The following is a 21,374-nucleotide window of genomic DNA, read 5'->3' as shown; positions in this document are numbered from 1 at the left end:
CTCAAATGTGTTCTACTGCCAAACAAAATAAATTTAGGTTTTTAGGTGCTCAGTTTTATTCAGTATTCATTCGGCTAGCTGTTGATTGTCATTGCTTTTTGTTAAAAGTCTTCAATTGCACGTATTTCGTGGTTGACTGTCAGTTTGAAACGTTTATTTGCAATAACCAATAGACAAATGAATGGAGGAATAACATCAAATAATGTACCTTCAGAAGTAAGATAGTGTCAATGCCCCAAATGGCTTCCGTAGAGAACACTACATTGTAGCAAATGCGGCGGTGAAAGCGCATTTATTTGTATAACTACTAAATCGAAGTTCCGTCAGTAATATGACTACTGTTTCAAAGTTAACTTGATGTCTAGGATACAAGAGATTCATAGAGATAGTGTATATTAAGGGATATGACTGAGCTCAGAAAAGTTGACTTTCCCAGACGTGGGATCCGCAAGGATACAACTGCAAGATGCATCGTCGTGGAAAGGTTTAAAAGGCCATGAGATGCTTTTGATGCATAATTAGCAACCCAGAAAAAAGCAACATAACTGGTTTGAATGAAGCTGTTCATAAAAGGTAACGCCAACAGCAAAACCCCTAGCACCAGTCACGCCCTTAGCACCAGTCCTTAAGTATCGTGTGGTACCACAAGGTATCTCCATGTACACAATGTAATGGGACGCATGTACAGATACATTGAATTGACACAATATTCTCAGAAAACTATGACAACACTGAGTTCACAACAGCCAAACGTCTTATTACTGAAGAAAATATCTTTGTGAAACTCAATGTATTACTTTTGTCATATGCAAATGTAGAGCTCGAGCTCGAGCTTTAATTCATGTAAGGTACGCCTGTCAAGCTCGCAAGCAGATAATTTGGTATCGGTTATAAAGAAATTCGATGGTCGTTTAGAAAAGCCGAATATTCTAAAAGGTCTCGACAACTTTACGTGATTAATGATATATTATAAATAAGTTTGATTTTTAAGGCTGTCATACCCGAAATTGACGTAATTGAAAACGTCGATGGGTTGGTGCCACAAGAAATTTCCTATATCGCAGTCTGCCCAGTATACTTGCAATGCATCCACCCTTCTGAAATAACTAAATGTCAATTAGCACTGCGTTTTTAAAAGTTAGTTCACAGATTTGTTACCGACCTTTTAAATCATTAACAATTGATTTTTGTATACACATGGCTTTCATTCCGCATTTGCATGAAATACAACACGAGTTCCACGTTCACATGTGATAAATGCCATATTTTGATATCGAAAAAGTAGCCGTCATGATTATAGATTGGATTTAATGAAAATGAAAAAAATATATATACATTGTATATCAAAACAGTTGTATATAAATTGTAGGAATGAAATATTTTCCACATATGGATATTACACGTTTATTTCTGTTGTGTATTATAACTTTTTGTTTGCAAATCACGAAATAATTAAACGAGTCCATTTGCATTCCCTCAATGCATTTAAAGGACGCTTCAACACATTAGCAATAGTATTTTAATGTTACAACACACTGAATAGATATAATTTGTGTTCTGCATTCTATTTACTTTTATGTCTTTTGACATTCCGATATTCCATTTAAATAAATTTTACATTCATATTATGTAAATTTATTTTTATTTGTCTATTATTCAGGAAGTTTTCAAAATTCACACATTCGTCTACAAACATAAGGAAGTTAAAATGTGATTGGCTGATTTCGGTTGTATGAAATGTAATAGATACCAGGTCTTCGCTGTCTTGTATAGAATGCAGCAAAACAAAATAATAGCAGGTATAATAGCTTGTCTAATATCTGTCATTTATTATATATATTGTGTAAATAGATTGCCTTAAATTTACAGATACGTATACAAACATAAGGAAGTAAAAATGTGATTGGCTGATTTCGATCGTATAATATGTAACAGGTACCCGGTCTTCGCTGTCTTCCTGCTTCAGTAAAATCTGTAAGAAGATCCTTTGGAAGTATGGAATGCAACCAAGACAAATAATTGCAGTCGTATGAGAATATAATGTCTTATCTGATATCTGTCATTGATTATTTAATAATATTTTGTATAAACGTTATCTGCCATATGATAAGAGCGGTAAAACGAAGTAAAACGTGTTTACTCCTTAATACACTGAACATTGCAAACCTTATTATTGTTTATGAAACTGCATCTTAAATGCTTCTATAATGCCTCCGTATTACACACAGTATTTGCACAAAGGCTTTCTTTTTAAATTATTTCAAAACCTTTAAACAAGATAAATTGGTGGTGTGGTCATTAATTGTTGCCAAGAGATCTCGATATTTCAATTTTTTAACCCTTGCTCAAGCCAAACAATTGAAGCAACAAACTAAAATTTAAGTCTTTTAGAATAGAATCGTGCGCAAATTTTCAATTCCGCTCTTTTGTTCTACCATGATTTACTATAATTACGAAATATTATGAAAATGTTTGCTATTATTCGTTACTGCTTGACATGAACGTAATGTAAAATTGGATAAATTGCTAGCTTTAAAATCATACGTAACAACCGGTCTAGTGAAAATGCGAGTCAAAGGCGATACTGACATAATCCTAAAGATTTAAGATTTTAATTTGTATCAACATTTGTTACTAGTTATTATTGTTCTGCTCTATTGATGCTGTAATTTATAAAGTAGTTTCTCCTGAATAACATGATGTTGTCCATTTAATATTCAGTGTCCCTTTTACCATCCATAAGAGTTGTAATATTATATTTATAAAATGCATCATTGTTCCTTATCATCAATCTTGCATGAAAGCGATGCAGGGTTGTAGTTATTTCAATAGTTGGTAACACAAAATGGAGAGAGGAAGGACTTTGGGCATACTTGTGATTGTTCTGTATCACTGTACTTATGTCTGTAAGTTTAAATTTTCTTCCTTGGTTTGTGTAATACCTGTGCTTATTCATAATGTAGCGGATTTTTTTTTATTATGAATAGTCAATTGTTCAAAGCTGCAATACAGGATAAATAAAGTTTGGGAATTTAATCAAAATAATCATTATTCGACATGACTTACAAGTGCATGGATATCAGGAAGATGTACGTAAATCATGATGATTTTAAATAGACTTATTTCCACACAGAAGTTTCACTTTTTTATGATTTTACGACAAAAACGTAGAAACCATTTATTTTTAGTTGTAACATAACCATGATAAAGGAGTGGGAAATGATCAACATTTTGAGAACATTTAATTGAGTACACAAAGCAAAATGCCTATATGTATATCATTTTTTAATGATGTCGGAAACATTTGTTTTATACATGGCATATTTATGATAATTTAAGTATGCGCGGAATTTCGCGAAGCACAAAAAATTAGTGACATTAGTCCAATCAGCGGTAAGAATAAATTTTGTGTGCAAAGGATCGCCCTCAACAGTCACTGACTCTCAGGTGTTGACTCATTTGTCAACAACCTTGACGAATACAAATCGGAATTTTTCCTGTGTGAAAGTGTGGCAGCTAGGAAAATAAATTGAGTGCACTCAGTGAGTTTAGTTTCGAATCGGAATATAACCTAATGAAAGTTAGAGCCGTTTATTTTTAGCTCACCTGTCACAAAGTGACAATGTGAGCTTTTGTGACCACGTGGCGTCCGTCGTCCCGTCGTCCGTGCGTCCGTCCGTCCGTAAACTTTTGCTCGTGACCACTCTAGAGGTCAAATTTTTCATGGGATCTTTATGAAAGTTAGTCAGAATGTTCATCTTGATGATATCTAGGTCAAGCTTGAAACTGGGTCAGGTGCAATCCAAAACTAGGTCAGTAGGTCTAAAAATAGAAAAACCTTGTGACCTCCTTAGAGGCCATACTTTTCAATGGATCTTCATAAAAAACTGTCAGAATGTCCATCTTGATGATATCTAGATCATGTTTGAAACTAGGTTACGTGCCTCAAAAACTAGGTCAGTAGGTTAAAAATATAAAAAAAATCATTGTGACCTCTCTAGAAGCCATATTTTTCATGGGATCTATATGAAAGTTGTTCTGAATGTTCATCTTGATGATATCTAGGTCAAGTTTGAAACTGGGTCAACTGCGGTTAAAAACTAGGACAGTAGGTCTAAAAAAAGAAAAACCTTGTGACCTTCCTAGAGGCCATATTCAATGGATCTTCATGAATATTGGACAACATATTTACCTTGATGATATCTAGGTCATGTTTGAAACTAGGTTACGTGCCTTAAAAAGTAGGTCAGTAGGTCAAATAATAATAAAAACCTTGTGAACTCTCTAGAGGCCATATTTTTTACGGGATCTGTATGAAAGCTAGTCTGAATATTCAACTTAGTGATATCTAGGTCAAGTTTGAAACTGGGTCAACTTCGGTCACAAACTAGGTCAGTAGGTCTAAAAATAGAAAAAAAACATTGACGTCTCTAGAGGCCAAATATTTCAATGGATATCATGGAAATTGGTCAAAATGTTTATCTTGATGATATATAGGTAAAATTCGAAACAAGGTTACGTGTGGTTAAAAACTAGATCAGTAGGTCTAAAAATAGAAAAACCTTGTGACCTTCCTAGAGGCCATATTCAATGGATCTTCATGAATATTGGTCAAAATATTTACCTTTAAATATATAGATATATAGGTAAAATTCGAAACTAGGTTACGTGTGGTTAAAAACTAGGTCAGTAGGTCTAAAAATAGAAAAAACATTGTGACATTTCTAGAGGCCATATTTTTCATGAGATCTTCATGAAAATTGGTGAAAATGTTCACCTTGATGATATCTAGGTCAACTTAAAAAACTGGGTCACGTGCCTTTAAAAACTAGGTCATTAGGTCACATAATAGAAAAACCTTGTGACCTCTCTAGAGGCCATATTTTTCAATGGATCTTCATGAAAATTGGTCAGAATGTTTATCTTGATGATATCTAGATCAAGATCAAAACTTGGTCATGTGGGGACAGGTGAGCGATTCAGGACCATCATGTTCCTCTTGTTAGCTCATCTCAGCACGAAGTGCCCAGGATTGAGCTTTCGTAATCAGTGATTATTCGTCGTAAGTCGTCCGTCAACATATCCCTTTAAACAATATTTCCTCCTTAACCAACAAGCTATTTTAAATGAAACTTCGCGCGTATTTTCCTTTAATGGTCTTCTTTAAAATTCATTTACGAATTGAATTCCGTTTAGAATCTGGTTACTATGTAACGAAAGGAAAAACTTTAAATGATATTTTCCAAAACTACAAGTCATAGGATTTTGATAATTATCTGGATTATCTAATGGTTCTCTACAAAGTTTGCTCAAATTTTTCCCTAAGAGTCTAAGATGGCCCCTCCCTGGGGTCACATGGTTAATAAAGTCTTAAGTAGGGAAAACTTTGAAAATATTTCTGTTCAAAACCACAGGGCTATGGCTTTCATATTCGGAATATATTCTGTCTATTGAGCCTCTACATAGATTGTTCCGATTATTTCTTCTTCTTCTTCTTGTCGTTCGCATCTACACTTTCAGACCAGTAGCCTCGATGGAACTTGAGGTTTGTCTAAGATCCTCAATGCCTACAGTTTCTGGTGGATTGAGGTATCTATCGGCCAAGTCGCAGCTCGCTCCTGGTCGTGCCTTTTACATCTCTGAAGTATATGCTCCGCAGTCTGATCTTCATCACCACATGGACAAGTTGGCGATGATGTCAGTCTGTATTTCTTGTACATGTGAGGATTGAGCTTGTTGTGCCCTGAGCGGAGCTTGACCATCATCACTTGTTCAGACCGATCAAGGAGATGAAAAGCATCTTCGTCCATCCTTGGTCTCGTTAGTACCTTGATGATGGTGACTTTCTCCTTGTAACTCACAGGTTCTGTTGGTTGCTCTGACTGAGCTCCTAGCTTAGTCAGTTTGTCTACCAGTTTGTCTGCCTCTTCATTGCCTGCAAGTCCACAATGGGATGGAATCCACTGAAGTGCTACTTTGCAGGTTATACTCAGGCTCTGCATTCTCCTGGCTAGCTTGGGAGCTTTATTGTTGATCAGAGCTTCCATGACAGACAGTGCATCTGTGAAAAAGACGACTGAGGAGCTTTCTTCTGCCGAGTCTTCAACCATTGAGATGGCTTTCATGAGTGCTTCAGTCTCTGCCTTGTAGTTGCTGCAGCGTTTTCCTGTGGCTGCATGTAGTGTTTCTCTCATGCCAGATGGGTATTGAATGAACACTCCTGCTCCTCCATCTTTGACGGCGCATGTGGCTGATCCGTCTGTATAGACATGAGTCCATAATTCCGGAGGATAGTCTTCATTGATCATAGCAAGTGTGAGCCTTTTGCTTCCCGCGGTCAAGACGAGAAACAGTAAGTCTCACAGTCACTGAGGACAGATCATTCGCTAGTGGGTTTATGATGTCTTCACTACCTAAGGAAGTCGTTGGTATGCTCAGCTCAGTTTTGAACTCTCGGTTGAGTTCCGATTATTTAATTAGGCTCAAATTTGGCTCCGCCCTAGACGTCACATTGTTTTATAGAAATATATTGGGAACATTTTAAAACCGTATGTGCTGGAGCTTTGATATTTTGAATGATGCATGTTAAAGTACTACCAAGATTGCTCAAATTATTCGCATGGAGTCAAATATAACCCCATCCTCAGGGTCACTTGCTTTATTTAAACTTGTAAAGGGAAAACGTTGAAAATCTTCTTGTTCAAAAACACATGTCCTAGGGTTTGATAAATGGTATGTAGCATGGTTTAGTAGTCCTTTACAGATGGTTCAAATTATCCCCATGGAGGTAACAATGGTTCTGCCCCCCCCCCGGGGGGTGGGGGCACATGTTTAAGGGTGGTAGGAAACATAATAGTAAATAACTTGTATAGGGAAAATCTTTAACAAAATTCTTGTCTTAAACCATAAGGCCAAGATCTTAGATATCTAGAAGTTGGCATGCTCTATTAGGTCTCAACCAAGATTGTACAAACCATATCCCTGATGTAAATACATGCCACGCCCGTGAGTTCCTTGTTTTACATCGACTTAGTAGGAAATATCTTTAAAAATCTTCTTGTCCAGAACCATTATAATAGTCAGTTTGCCAAATGCCATTTAGTAACCTAACCTAAAATAACAGTATGCACATATTATTTTTGCATACAAAGGTTCTACAACATGTACCTTCATAGAAACTAGATGATTCAACTTTGTCATCATTGAGCATTTTGAAATATTCAAGATGGCCACCAAGATGGCAGCAAAATTTGCAATATTGACTTTTTCCCATAAATCATAGAAGATTTAGACAGTATTAATTATTTATGTATATATTATTTTTCTTGCTACAGCTAACAAAATAAACATTAAATGTATATTTCAAAGAAGATTTTTTCTTTGCTGCATATATATAATAATTGAATTTTTTTATACATGCAGCACTTTAAGTGTTTCTTCAATAACAAAGAGGTGGATAAATGGTTGTTTCTTTAATATAATTCACAAGCATAACAATTTGAACACAAAACATAAATAGAAGAATGTTGTATGATTTTTGATCAGTTTGCTACAAATAAAAGTAAGGATTACTGAAGGACTTTAAAACACCCAATCTATGGATTTGTATAATTTCATTCAAAAGGAAATCGTAATGCATATGCATAATAGATAAAGGTATAATGATGGAAATTTATCTGAGTGTGCTAAATGAAACGTGACTACTGTTCATGAAGCTCAGAATTAGTTTTATTCGGCTATCGATTTCTGTCCTAGATAGGAATTACAAATAACTGTTTGTCTTTACATTGTTAAAAGATAAACGAATTTACCAATTTTTCCAATGATTAATCTATCATTTACGTTGCAACACGCCAAAGTAGGTGACGTTGACGTAATGTAAAACGTTAACATGGTGGTGTTAAACAAGAAGTTCTAAAGCTACAGCCTGTCTACTATAATTTTGGTGACTGACTCTCCAGTACCGATATAAGTGGATGGTCAATTATATTTTCGATTTATAAGGTTTCATTTAAAGTTTTGAAAAAAAACGCCTTTGTATAAAACGCCTGCTGAAAAAACAAATTGTCGTATCTCCATTTCTTTTTCAAAATTGAGATATTTGTGCAGTTGAACCAGATCTGAAATACTGTATGTCCTGACACATACCTTACTTACGTAGGTGGTCTAGTTTTCCGATAACGTATTTCTTATTTCAATCAACCAATAAAGTAACAGAATGATGTCACAATTAGCCAATCAAGGAAAGAATATTGTCACATGATACAAATTGCTAAATCTGAAGTGTCGAATGTCCAAAACTTGGGTTCCGCATTAAAAAAAAATGTCGTTAATCCAAATCATCCAGAACACTCACTATGAGAAAATGTTGTACCTACAAACAGATAAATCAAAATTTTGACTGAACAACAAACGCTGAAGAGAAAATTAAAACGCCAGACATTGCCTATAAAATACTCAAAGCATAGATGCTTTGGAATTTTCAAAAAAAAGCTTTTAAAACAAAATAGTTTTGGCGAGTTGAAACTTTAACTTTGATTTTCTCGAAAAGAGAAAAATGGTACTTATGACAAATAGTTTTTCAGCTGGCGAAAAGTCTTGAAATTTTGATGAGAACGTTGCTTATGAGTTTGAGCTACATATGCATAGGCGGCAACGGTCACAATTCAAGTATCACAGAAGGAACACAATATATGATCAGATTTAAAGATTAATAATTGGCAAATACAAAACTACTTGAATCAATCTTGCAAGAATGAAATAACTGCCATATATGGATGAGCATTTATAAGTCCTTGGTAGTTTATCAAATGTAATCATATTGCTACTGTATTAGATTAGCTTATCCTTGTGCTGTCTTAATATTAGAATACTGTTATTCAAATACGTTATATCCAGTTTGACTTTCCGAAAAGCTATTGGACGATTGACATGTATAGCACTTCAGCTTTCGGAGTATTTGCCAGAATCACTAAAATCAATATCTAAATGTTTAATCAATAAATCAATAACCCTCGTGCATCTATATTAAGAGGTTCAGGTTTTATGGCAGTTATAGAATATTGCGCACCAATGTGAGCTACAGTACAATAGAACCGGGATGTTGCAAATGGTTATTCTGATGCACAATTACAACAGATATGGGTGAGGAATGTTGTCTTCTGGGACTTTCTCCGGTACAAGCCTCTAAGAGTTTAGATCCTTGCTCAATCAAAAAGTGATAGCATTAAAAGTTGAAGGGTCTGGGTCCAAAGAACTACTCAGTATGCGTGTCTGTATGTGTGCTCCTGCGATATTTTCATAGAGAGCCTTATATATGGGAGAATGATTGTAGTCTGAGTGTCATTTTAATAATTTTCTTTCCCATATCCCATGCCCAAAGGTCATATCTGATACACTTTCAGCTACTTTCTTACCTTAACAGACTGCAATAAGACAGCTTCTTCAAAAACGTCATTCATTCCTGCATCGACATATCCACTTTTGTTCAGATTGAACTCTGTTGCCAACTCTTTGGCAACGGCTGCCATTCAAATGACACTTGTACCTGTACCCTACATGTTTTTGCAGATTCCTCTATCGTCTACTGGGCACCAATTCCTTTCCATCAGTATTAATATTCTGCTCTTTGCATCTTGTGTTTGTCACCTGTGATTGTGTCGTGGTATTCAGTTTATTCAGGTTCAAATGATGGAGCACCAATTTGAAAGAGAAAATGCCATGAGGTTACCTGCAAGCTTAAGTGACAAAATGACAACACTCAGGCTCCTTAAAGATATAAATGAGTTTTCACTGATAGAGTCAATTTAAGGACTAGCGAGAGGGAAGCTGATGTCATAATTCCACAGCAGTTGGTGTGTGAGCAGAATTTGGACAGTGACATTTGATGACATATTCAGATTTGTTTTGACGTTGCACTTTTGCCTTGTTGGTGCACGTTAATGCACTCAAAGATTTGTCACGTTCTCTGCTGATAGAGAAAAATGTGCTCAGCAGACAATATTGTGGAAACATGTAATACTATAATGTTAAATGTTAAAAGTGTTCTCCCAAACCCAAGGGGCAGCGAGGTATGGAAAACTGAGCACCAGCGAGATCAAACTTGGAGATGTAGACAGGTTAAGAACAAGATCTTTGGAGAAAATGAAAGGGACTAAAAGGCTGTCAGATATAAGGAATGATATTTGGACAAGACAAATGAGAAACTAAACTTTCAAACAACAAACGTTGCCACCGGCTCGGTCAACGAGTATGTTAAGAGCACACATACAAACATGCATATGATGAAGTTATTCCGACTGTGACATCCTTTACATTCTGATGCTATCAGTTTTCAATGGAGCAAGAATACAACTCTTAAGAGGCTTGTACCAACGATAATCCTTGAAGTCAACCCCCTACCCCGGCACCAGCATTGTTCTACAGCTCATCCTGTCTGGATCAGAACAACCATGTTTAACATTCCTCTTTCGTTCTGCAGCACATCTCGCTTGCACAATATTGTATAATTGCAATTTAAACTGTAGCTGTCAAAATTTGAAGAAGGATGTAGATGAAAAATTCAGTAATGTAGATGATGAGTTTAGTGATTCTGACAGAGAATACAAAAACTTTACAAATATATACATGCCAATTGTTCAATAGCTCTTGGAAAGTCCTACACCAAATACCATATATAGATATCAGCTGTTTACTCTTTAAAATACATAATACGAAGACAGAACTAGGATCAGCAAATTTCATACAGTAACATTGCAATGACACTTGATAAATCATAACTGGCATTTATAGTAATTGTTCGCAAATCATACCTACTTCTTATATATATTTTATATTCAGATTGTTATGCTTTTGAATAAGATTATCAACTTTATCCACCTCTTTGTTATGAAATTACAAAAGAAACATTTAGTGTTGTAAACATTTCTAATTATTGGAAGTATCCATATAGAGTCGAAAAAATATCTGCAAATTTAGAATGATTAATGCAATATATAGTAGCCATTGTAACTAAAAATACAAACTTCAAGTAGGAGCTATTTATATTAGATATATGTGTAGTTAACTGCATCAAAATACAAGAACTGAATTTTTAAAAAAAAAATATCATTTCCTGAAAAAGGGTTATCTGAGCTGATAAAAAAATGATCCCGGGTAAAATATTTGGAAAAAATGGAGACAACTCCGCTAAGACTTTATGATAGCCTTAGGTGGCTATTGACCTAGAACCTCATGCAAACTATGCACTTTTTACCTCTAAGCATGGATAAACTATGCATACTTGCCACATGGATAAGCAAGCTGAATAGAAAACTATGTAAAGATCAAATAATCGATTGCCCTGGGGAAAGTGGGACATTTTCTGTGGTGAAATTTGTCAACAAACAGACGATTTCTTTTAAAAGTCAAACGCCACAGAATTGCACAAGGTGAAATATGTTGAAAAGGCTACTGCTGGAAAGAAAGAGAACAATCTCAATTACCCATACTTATGCGTCAAAGTGTGGGAAAAATATATAGAAATATGAGAAAATCGAAGAAATCAATTTCAGGACTGTTAAATGCATTACTGTGTTATCATGCATGGCATCTAACATAGTTAGGCTACTTTTCCTATGCACTGTAATAACATTTATAAGATTAGGATTAACAAACGGTGTTCACTCAACAATTTCACTATATAAACGGATTGTTTCCCTTGTGTAAAAAAAAGCTTAGGGTAAGTCACTATATATAGGTACTTTAGATATTTGGTATTTAGTATTGTCTAGTGGGCAACTATCAATTTTGTACAAATCATGAACCTGGAGTCAAAATTGACTGTGCTCCAGTGTAAACAGTTTTTACATTGCCTTATATAGGTAAACACCTTTTAAAATCATTTCTTAAGCTATAAGGCACAGATCTTAGATATGTTGTTTGTGGCAGGTTCTATAAGCTCTTTCAAATCATGAGCACCGGATGGTCTCTTTAACTTACATAGAAATTCTTGAAGCAATGACAAAGGACCACAAGTATAATGTCTGATACATATTTCAATACTGATCTTGAGTAACCTTAATCATTACCTACTGACCTACTTTCTTTTCTTCGAAGGTTCAGCATAGACATTTTAACCACGTGTGTAACTTTTGAAACAGATTTCAATATTCATTTTTATATTAGTAACCCTGACCTATTGCCCTATTTTTTCTGAAGCCTACAGCAAAGAGATTTGTACTACCAGTTTTATTTTGTACTGATTTCAATAATCATCTTGAATTGTCTTTATCGTGACTTACTGACCCACTTTTGTGTTTTAGGAGTTACAGAAAAATAAACTGGACCATAAGTATTATGTTTGATACAGATTTCATAACTTATATTGAGTAGTCTTAATCTTTACCTACTGACCTACTTTCTTGTTTTAAAAAGTACAGCTTAGAAATTCTGACCACGTGTGTAACTTCTGATTCAGATTTCAATACTAATTTTTATTATTCTTACTCTGACCTAACTAATTTCAAACAGGACGTAGAGTTAAAATAACATCTAACAAGTATTTCTTTCTTTTCTATCCGAGTTTCCTTAAATTTTTTGTTCTATTATTGATGATTCGAAAACTTTTAGTATGCCAATATCTTAGGAAAATGTGACGTCTTGTGGCATTTCTGTTAATGTTCGGATATCAGTATAGTATAAAAATGGTCCTTAAAATCAAATATGAAATGTAAAAAAATGCTGTCGTCTTCTAGATTTTCTCGTTACAGTATAGTTTGGTATAATGTTCAGTAAGTGCATTTACAAATAAACTATACCACTTTACACTCGTTTCATTTTCATCTAACCCACTCAATTGGTTTAAATGTTGTGTTAAACGCCTTTAAATATTTTCTTAATAAAGATGATACAGATAGCAAGAAAAAATATTTCTATCCATATTTATTGTAGTCTGTCTCTCTCTATATCCTTAAAATGTGGCATCCGATTGCAAAGTGTGTTAATGATTGACATACTAGCATATGCTTATCATTATATATAGGTTAACTGAATAAATATTTTGGTACTGTCGCAGCCAAGAGTCATTTTAAGGTCATTTCAAGATCATTGACAGGTCGAAAAATAAAAGTCAACTTTAAGGAACGTACCTCTTATAACTTAAAGACAATACATTGGTGCGTGTATCTATAATGAAATTATAAAATGACACAACATATGCATTTGATGCATTTCAGGCAGCAGCAATAAAATGGACAAAAGCTGTAATGATGTAGTATATTTTGAAAAAGAGGACTACGACAGAGACGTAATTATGCTTAAAGATATAAAATGTCTCATGTCAAAAGTTAAATTCCCTTTACTGTCACTAACTGGAACAATCAGTAAATAAGAATGAGAAAAGAAAAATTTAAAACGGATTTAAAGGCAAGTTGGATATACTGATATAAGTTTGCTACCAGTTTCGGTCGCTAATAAAATCACTACGTATGAAGCGACAACTTGTTTGATGTAGATTCATTTAAGAATGTGACACTTCCGCAACGTGTTATAAAATATTCGGAACTTTATTTGTACAAGAGAAATGGACTGTCAAATTAAAACTTAAAAATAATACCATGGATGTACGTGTCAAAGATGGTCAAATGATAGCTGGCACAGTAGAAAAAAGACTTATGACAATAACACTTTACTATTGAAAACATACTATTTATAAATTTACCATTTATCATAGAGGGCAGTATAGTAAGAAATAAGTTCCATAGTTAGAATGGATTATGGCAAATGTTTAAGTAACTATATACAAGTATTATCATTGGTTTTTCATTATATTTTCATGTCAACAATAAAACATTTTCCTGTGCTTTATATGTTTCTAATGCTCAGAAGGCAAGTGTGCGTTACTTGTTTTCCACACTTAAGAGAATTTAATTATAATCCTACTTGAAAGCAAACCCCAGAGGAAGTACTCACATTGACGAAAACGATATATAGAAACAATTTGGCACGAACTATTTTTCAGCCTCGGAACATGACTTTGACTTTCAAATAAAACAAAATGAAAGGCTACGCCATTTTGTTACATTTCTCGATATTGTTGAAAGACCAAATTTCTGTGTTGTCTCATTTTGGGGTCGAAAAAGGCTACGCTCATGTATTTATAATATATTTTATAAAGTAGATTCGCGTTAAGTATATTGACTTTAAAAGTCTTTATAATAAATATTTCAAGTAGCCGCTGTGTCATCCTGATCTCACTACATGTACTTATAATCTTAAAGGCATCATACATGTTTAATAAAAATCGAAAGAGAAACAAGTTTTGCCAGCATATAATCGTGACGCAAATGTGACAATGCATTTTAGTGTGTATTTTCTTAAAATGTAGTATTGAATATGTAAACTTAAAAGTTTTAGACAAAAACCTAGATCTAGTTAGTTCAAAGACTGTGATCAAAAATGACATATATCTTAGGATGATGAATGGGATAATACAGTAAGGAGATGCACATAATCTTCTGATTGCATAACTTTCATAAATTTTCAATTCACATAAATAGATGACTTTTATAATGACCCCAGTTTCGATTTGTTTTCTGTCAGGTAAACTTTGCAAAATTGTTATATATTTGGAAAGTTTACTTCCATTTCGTTAAACAAAGGTTGTGTTTCTGGTAAGCAATAAATAATCTTTTTCGGCGAAATAGTAAACACTTTGTCAGCTTATAATACCAGATATATACAGCGCCCTTTTCATTTTAAACACGTTTAAATGCGCTTTTCGTAGCGCAAACGCAGCCATACAGGCGTGTTCGGCTAACTTAGACTAGCTCTTTGCGAATAGACAGTGTGGTTCTTTAACGTGCCCGGTGTATAGCACCGATACACACAAAGCCGTCTTTTCTGGGAAGAACCAGTACAGGCCTCTTAGTTAGATGGGAGAGACTCAAAAGCATCTCAGAAATTTCCAGTGTCTTCACCGGGATTCGAACCCCGGACCTCTGGATCGACAGTCAAGCGCACCGACCCACCTGTAATCCTATTAACAACATTTCCCTTTTATACACTTAAAATTTTGACTTACTACAGTCATGTCTTTTCCCTTTATGCAAGGAAAATACGATTTTAAGTAAGTTTCTGTATAAAACGGTAATTTGTTTTCTGTATAAGTAGTTATATAATTAAGGTTATAGGCGCTGTTTGACCCCATTTGACCTTTTGCCTTTGGTTCAAAGTGACCATTGCTGACCAATTAAAAAAACAGGTTTTGAACCCAGTGAAAGATAAAAAATTTTAAATACATATAATATAAATGAGTCAAAAACAAATATATTGTGTAAAAGAAAGGATATTTACTGATAATATAAATCCTCATTATGTTACAGCAAAAAACGGGAGAAAAATGATAATGGCTACCTGTTCATCTTGTGGAAGAATGAAATCAAAGTTTGTTGAAAGTACAGGTGGTAATTTAGATATTCATAAAGCAATGTTGCCTTTATTTTAACACTCCCAGGATATAACTATTGTGGGCCAGGAAATCCTTTAGATAATGGACCTCCCGTTAATGAACTGGACGTAGTATGTAAGGACCATGACTTTTGCTATGACAGTGGTGGAAAAAAAGGTATATGTGACAAGCAAATGCTTTCCAACTTAAATAACACTAAATCAAAAACATTTGGAGAAAAGATTGCAAAACATTTAGTTGTAAAACCAGCAATTAAAACGAAATACAAACTTGGGCTTGGGCAAAAACAAAAATCAAAAAGCGGAAAAAGGGGGTAGAGTATTTACTTGGTCCTTGGGAGCTAAAAGCTCACTCAAAAAGACCCCTGAAAAAACATGGAGTGATGAATTAGCAGAAGAATTACATAAACCGATTAAACGAAAATTTATGAAACGAAGAGTGATAATTAATGATATTGATGATACTTGGTCTGCCGATTTAGTTGATATGCAAGCTTTTTCAAAATATAATATAATAAAGGTGTAAAGTACTTGTTAACCGTTATTGATATATTCAGCAAATATGCTTGGGTTATTCCATTAAAGAATAAAACTGGAGAATCTGTTACTGAAGCATTTGAAAAAATAATTTCTGATGGTAGAACACCTACAAATTTATGGGTAGATGAAGGAAAAGAATTTTATAATAAAAAGTTTGAATCATTTTTGAATAAAAATAAGATTAACATGTATCATACCTTTAATGAAGGAAAAGCTGTTGTCATTGAAAGATTTAATAGAAGTTTAAAAAGAATAATGAGGAAATATTTTACAGCAAATAATACTTACACTTATTTAGATAATTTACAAGAAATGGTTGATAAATATAACAAAACAAAACATTCTAGTATAAAAATGACACCGACTGAAGCCAGTAAAAACTTAAATAAAGGTACTGTTTACTTTAATTTATACGGTAATTTAAAGATATCAAAGAGTAAACCAAAATTTAAAATTGGTGATCGAGTTCGCTTAAGCAAACTTAAATGGCATTTTGAGAAAGGATATACACCAAACTGGACAGAAGAAATATTCATAATTTATGGAATTAATTATACAAATCCCAGAACATATACTATTAAAGATTTAAAAAATGAAATAATCCAGGGGTCATTTTATGAGCAAGAACTTTTACCTACTAAACAAGAGGTTTTTCGAATAGAAAATGTTATTAGACGAGACTATAAGAAAAAACAAGCTTTAGTAAAGTGGAAAAGTTATAGTGAAAAATTTAATAGTTGGATTCCGTTTAGTGAATTGGAAGAAATTTAAATTTAAAAAATATTTTATATAAATGAGTAATATAAATCTAATTTCTAATGGAATAGAAACAATAGATCAATTAATTATTTACTTGACTAAACTTGCTGCTGCTTACAGAAAATGTTATAAGTTTTGCGGAAGAGTAAATACAGAATTACAAATATTACAGCAGGTATTTTTGGTTGCTCAGCTGCATTAGCACTTGTTCCAACTATTCCTATATTTGATCACTTCTGTGAAGTTTCATTGAAATCTGTCCAGCAGTTTGACTTGTGAAAGCCGGACAAGATTTTTCTATTTTTATCTCTAGTGGCCATTTTGTGCAAAGAAGCAGAACTTGCCAGCAACAGGCACAACAAGGGTTGGTACTGATCATTCCTATGAAGTTTCATCAAAATCCAGCCAGCAGTTTGGCCTCTGAAAGCCAGACAAGATTTTTCTATCTTTTACTCTGGTGGCCATTTTGTGCATGAAGTGGTACATGTCGGGGATATGCCCAACTGGGCTTGGTACTGATCACTTCTGTGAAGTTTCATTGAAATCTGTCCAGCAGTTTGACTTGTGAAAGCTGGACAAGATTTTTCTATTTTTAGCTGCTGTGGCCATTTTGTGCATGAAGTGGAACTTGCAAGTGACAGGCACAACTAGGGTCGGTACTGATCACTCCTGGGAAGTTTCGTCAAAATCCAGCCAGCAGTTTCGCATGTGAAAGCTGGACAAGATTTTTCTATCCTTTACTCTGGTGGCCATTTTGTGCATGAAGTGGTACATGTCGGGGATATGCACAACTAGGCTTGGTACTGATCATTTCTGTGCAGTTTCATTGAAATCTGTCCAGAAGTTTGACTTGTGAAAGTCGGACAAAATTTTTCTATTTTTAGCTCAGGTGGCCACTTTGTGCAGGGAAGCGGAACTTGCCAGCGACAGGCACAACTAGGGTTGGTACTGATCACTTTAAAGTTTCGTCAAAATCCAGCCAGCAGTTTTACCTGTGAAATCAGAAAAGCTTAATGCAGACAAACAGACAGGCAGGCGGATAGATGGTGAAGGCAAAAACAATATGTTTCTCCCATCTATGTGGGAGACATAATGAGGAGTCTACTCCAAAGCACTCTGAAAATGTGGTGAATTTTCTAGGAATATAATTAGTTTAACCAAAAAGTCAGTCTGTATTTATGTGCATATTTCAGCATTGCGTTACTATCAAAACAGACTAATTAACATTCGAAATGGTGATAACTTTGAGTACTCGCTTTCATATTTAGACCATTTCCTAACAAATGCAGGTTTTGATTCCAAATTCTGTAAGTAAAGTTGTTTTCAAGATTTTTGCCATAAAGTCAGCAAGGTACAATAGATAAATAAATCTATAATATACAAGAGTCTTGTCAAAAGTTAATTGTTGAATTTTTCATTGTCACATCAACAAGCTAAAACCAAAATAGCACTGTTGCGCATGTGATAAAGAAAATAAGGATTTCTAGCATTAGATATCAAAACCTTTGGACATGTGATATTTTTTCAAGCTAAACTTACTGGAAATTTGCATCAGTAATTTATTTGAGGTATAAATCAAAGTATCACATGGCAGAGATTAGAAACTATTGTTCTCACAGGGACTCCTCTGCCCTTCAACAATGCTGCTAAAAGCTACACGTTCAAAGTACTGGCTACAGATTTTTGAAAGAATTTTATGAAAATTTGACCCAATTTCAGCTATTTACTACAATTTGGCAGTTTCTCTAAAATAAGTGGCTACAACTTCCTAAGGCCCAGATGAGGTCCTGTGTCTAAATTTAGATATAATGTTTACTGCTGGAGCAAAAACAAAAATAACATCAATATATACTATTCTTGCAAAGAAGCAAATTGAACTAGCTGAAAACTGCTTTTTATAGATCTTATAATCAACAATTGAATGAAATAATGCTATGCAATATCCCCTTCTAGAAGATGACTATTTATCTCCAATGCGGTATATCCAAATGATCTGATATCTTTGAATAATGTTTATACAATAATGAACTACATATACAACACATTAAAATGTACAATGTTTTTTTCATATATAAAAATCTGACCATTAATCTGAATATGTAACATTTCTTTTCTAAACTTGTTCTGTTGAACAGTTACAAAAACGTATTTGAAGAAAGTACATAAAGAAAAAGGAAGTTCACCTGAAATATTTTAAAGAGAAGCCTGGAAAAATTCAATACTGACTTAGCCTATAAGTGTGAATGTGAGCTTTGACCTGTAAGTATTGGTGCCAGGTAATATCAGGAAGCATGGACTGAACAGAAAACAACATATTTAACTTTAACCTACAAATTTAGACCTTATAAAATAGTTAGTGTCCATAAACTAGAAATAGATTTCAATTTTGTGTGATATTAGTACATTTATTAAACAATAAATAGTATGCTAGACTTCATTTACCTAAGAAGTTATGAACTGTACGTCATGTGGCAATTTCACATGATAATTTTCTGCAAAAGATAATTTACATAAAATGAGACTATACTGTATTATTACAGCAAACAGTGTAAACACTGTAAAGCATGACTTATCAAGGACTAAAATGGTCACACACTATACAGTGAGTTATCACCCAGATCACCTTGCTAACAATTTTAAGAGTTGTCCGTAGGTCAGCTAATGCTCGCCTATTTGGAATTATTGTCCCAGAAGCATGAATATACCACCCTAAATGTTGTAATATCTATAGAGTTTCAATCCAGTATCTGCATAAGTTTTGGAGATAGAAACTTGCATGCAAAACTTTAACCAGAAATTTTAGCTTTCAAAAGAGACATTATTTGACAAAAATGCATATCAAAAATATCACCCAAAAGCACACAATATAGTTTCAATTTAATATCTCCATTAATTTTGTTCTGCAGATAGTAACTTGCACATAAAAATTTAACTGGAATTCTAATATGCTTGTCTCTGTTAAAACACTCTTATATTATACGGCTAGATTGACTTCACATTAATGTGAAGTGATGTCGAAGTTTTTACTGTGATCATTTTTCATTTATAGCACAAATGATAATGGATTTTATATTATAATAATAAATATGAATGCACTTGAATGAAACTGTACTTGAAACTAACAATTTAAAAAGTATTTTGTTTTTGTCTTAATTCAGACTAAGTACTGAAATATGTACCAAACAATAAGTACATGTTAACTGCCTGTCTAATATACCCATTATTCAGTTACAGATGTCTTCTGTTTATATGTATCAGATATGAATGAAGCAACTGATTCAGAAATTTTCTTTGACTTTGTGACTCTAACCAAGTTATTTACAATCTCAGAAAAAATATTTCTAATGCCATCACTTCCATGTCTCTGAAAAACAATAACTAAATCATCCATAGATAGACCACTTCCAGCAATTTTTCTAGCAGTTCCTGAACTGACAACCTTTTTTTTCAACCATTGGTGCTAATGAGGCTTGGTTTTTATTGACATTACATTTGTACTTGTACATTTGCATACAATACGAACAAGTGAAAGCAGCTGCTGGTTGGTTCAGTTTTGTATCAATACAAGAACATAGCTTTTGTAGAATATCTACATCATCCAATGCATTGTGTGCATTATAATCACACTTCAAAAAGTGTGATACTAAATAAACCTGATTGTGTTTTTCTAACTCAGGAAAATTTCTTTTAAATAAAAGGTAAGTATCAACAAAACCTAACACCTTTGTCTGAAACAGTTGAAAAAGACCACATGCAATCAAAGCATTAGTCAACACTTGACTGTCAAAACTTTTGCAGTTGTGTGCATATAATACATTGTTTTCACTTTGATTAATGAAAGTGATGAATTCATGCAATGCTGTTCTTATATTGTTTGTTTGAACTGGCTCTGAATTGACATACATCATTCTCCCTCTTACAGTAATGCCTGTAATCTGTGAAGCCTTTTCAGACATCTGAGTCTTTGGTATTACATAGACAGCAAAATGTTCATCATTTCTTTTGGCAGCTATTTGTACAATGTGGGAACTGCGTGCTGAAAACAGATAAATACATGAAAACTTTGTTTTCCTGATATCAGACACATACATTGTAAATGTTAGATTAATCTGTGTCCTAAATCTTAGAGGTATAATTTATTAGGTAGATTTTTGCCAGTAGCATATACAAGTACTGAAGCATCAAATATGTATTGTTAGGCATTTGATATGACTTAATCATGATAATCATGTTACACATGGCAACAACCAGTGAACAGGTTATTGAAAAACAATCGACTGCAATTCTTGGAAGTTTTATTTAAGTTTTATGTGAGCTATTTACATTCACCTTATCAAATACAAGTGAGTAGAACCCCGATGCAATTTTCCTTTATTCATGTAATATCAATGTCAATAGCATTTGTAAGCACATTCTGAAAGGCAATTTCATGAGGCACCATATGTATAACTAATGTTTATATGAAAAGTTTATGAAACATATAACATGGAAAATATGATAATGCAGTCTTTACATGGACTTTCTATGAAATTCTTCATATATCTTACCAAGGCCTGTTGTCTCAAGATCAAAATATATTGGTGTATGTGTACCAAAGGTGGACTTATCACCTGCCAAAACAGTTCCAT

The 21,374-nt window shown here is 33.8% G+C and overlaps 1 protein-coding gene across 18 annotated transcripts in view; it reads left to right on the top strand.

The window, feature by feature from the left end:
- Positions 1 to 2,780: 2,780 nt before the first annotated feature.
- LOC123528458 (neurogenic locus notch homolog protein 1-like) overlaps positions 2,781 to 21,374 on the top strand; it is a 163,333-nt gene continuing 144,739 nt past the window's right edge. For all 18 annotated transcript variants that reach the window (XM_053521704.1, XM_053521703.1, XM_053521697.1 and 15 more), the window contains exon 1: positions 2,781 to 2,906. In XM_053521704.1, coding sequence (XP_053377679.1) covers positions 2,846 to 2,906 — 61 coding nt within the window. In that variant the 5' untranslated portion in view covers positions 2,781 to 2,845. The remainder of the gene's footprint in view (positions 2,907 to 21,374) is intronic.

Source organism: Mercenaria mercenaria, chromosome 13 (assembly GCF_021730395.1).
Source record: "Mercenaria mercenaria strain notata chromosome 13, MADL_Memer_1, whole genome shotgun sequence".
In the NCBI taxonomy this organism is placed as follows: Eukaryota; Metazoa; Mollusca; class Bivalvia; order Venerida; family Veneridae; genus Mercenaria; species Mercenaria mercenaria.
This window is presented reverse-complemented; position numbering and strand designations above follow the sequence as displayed.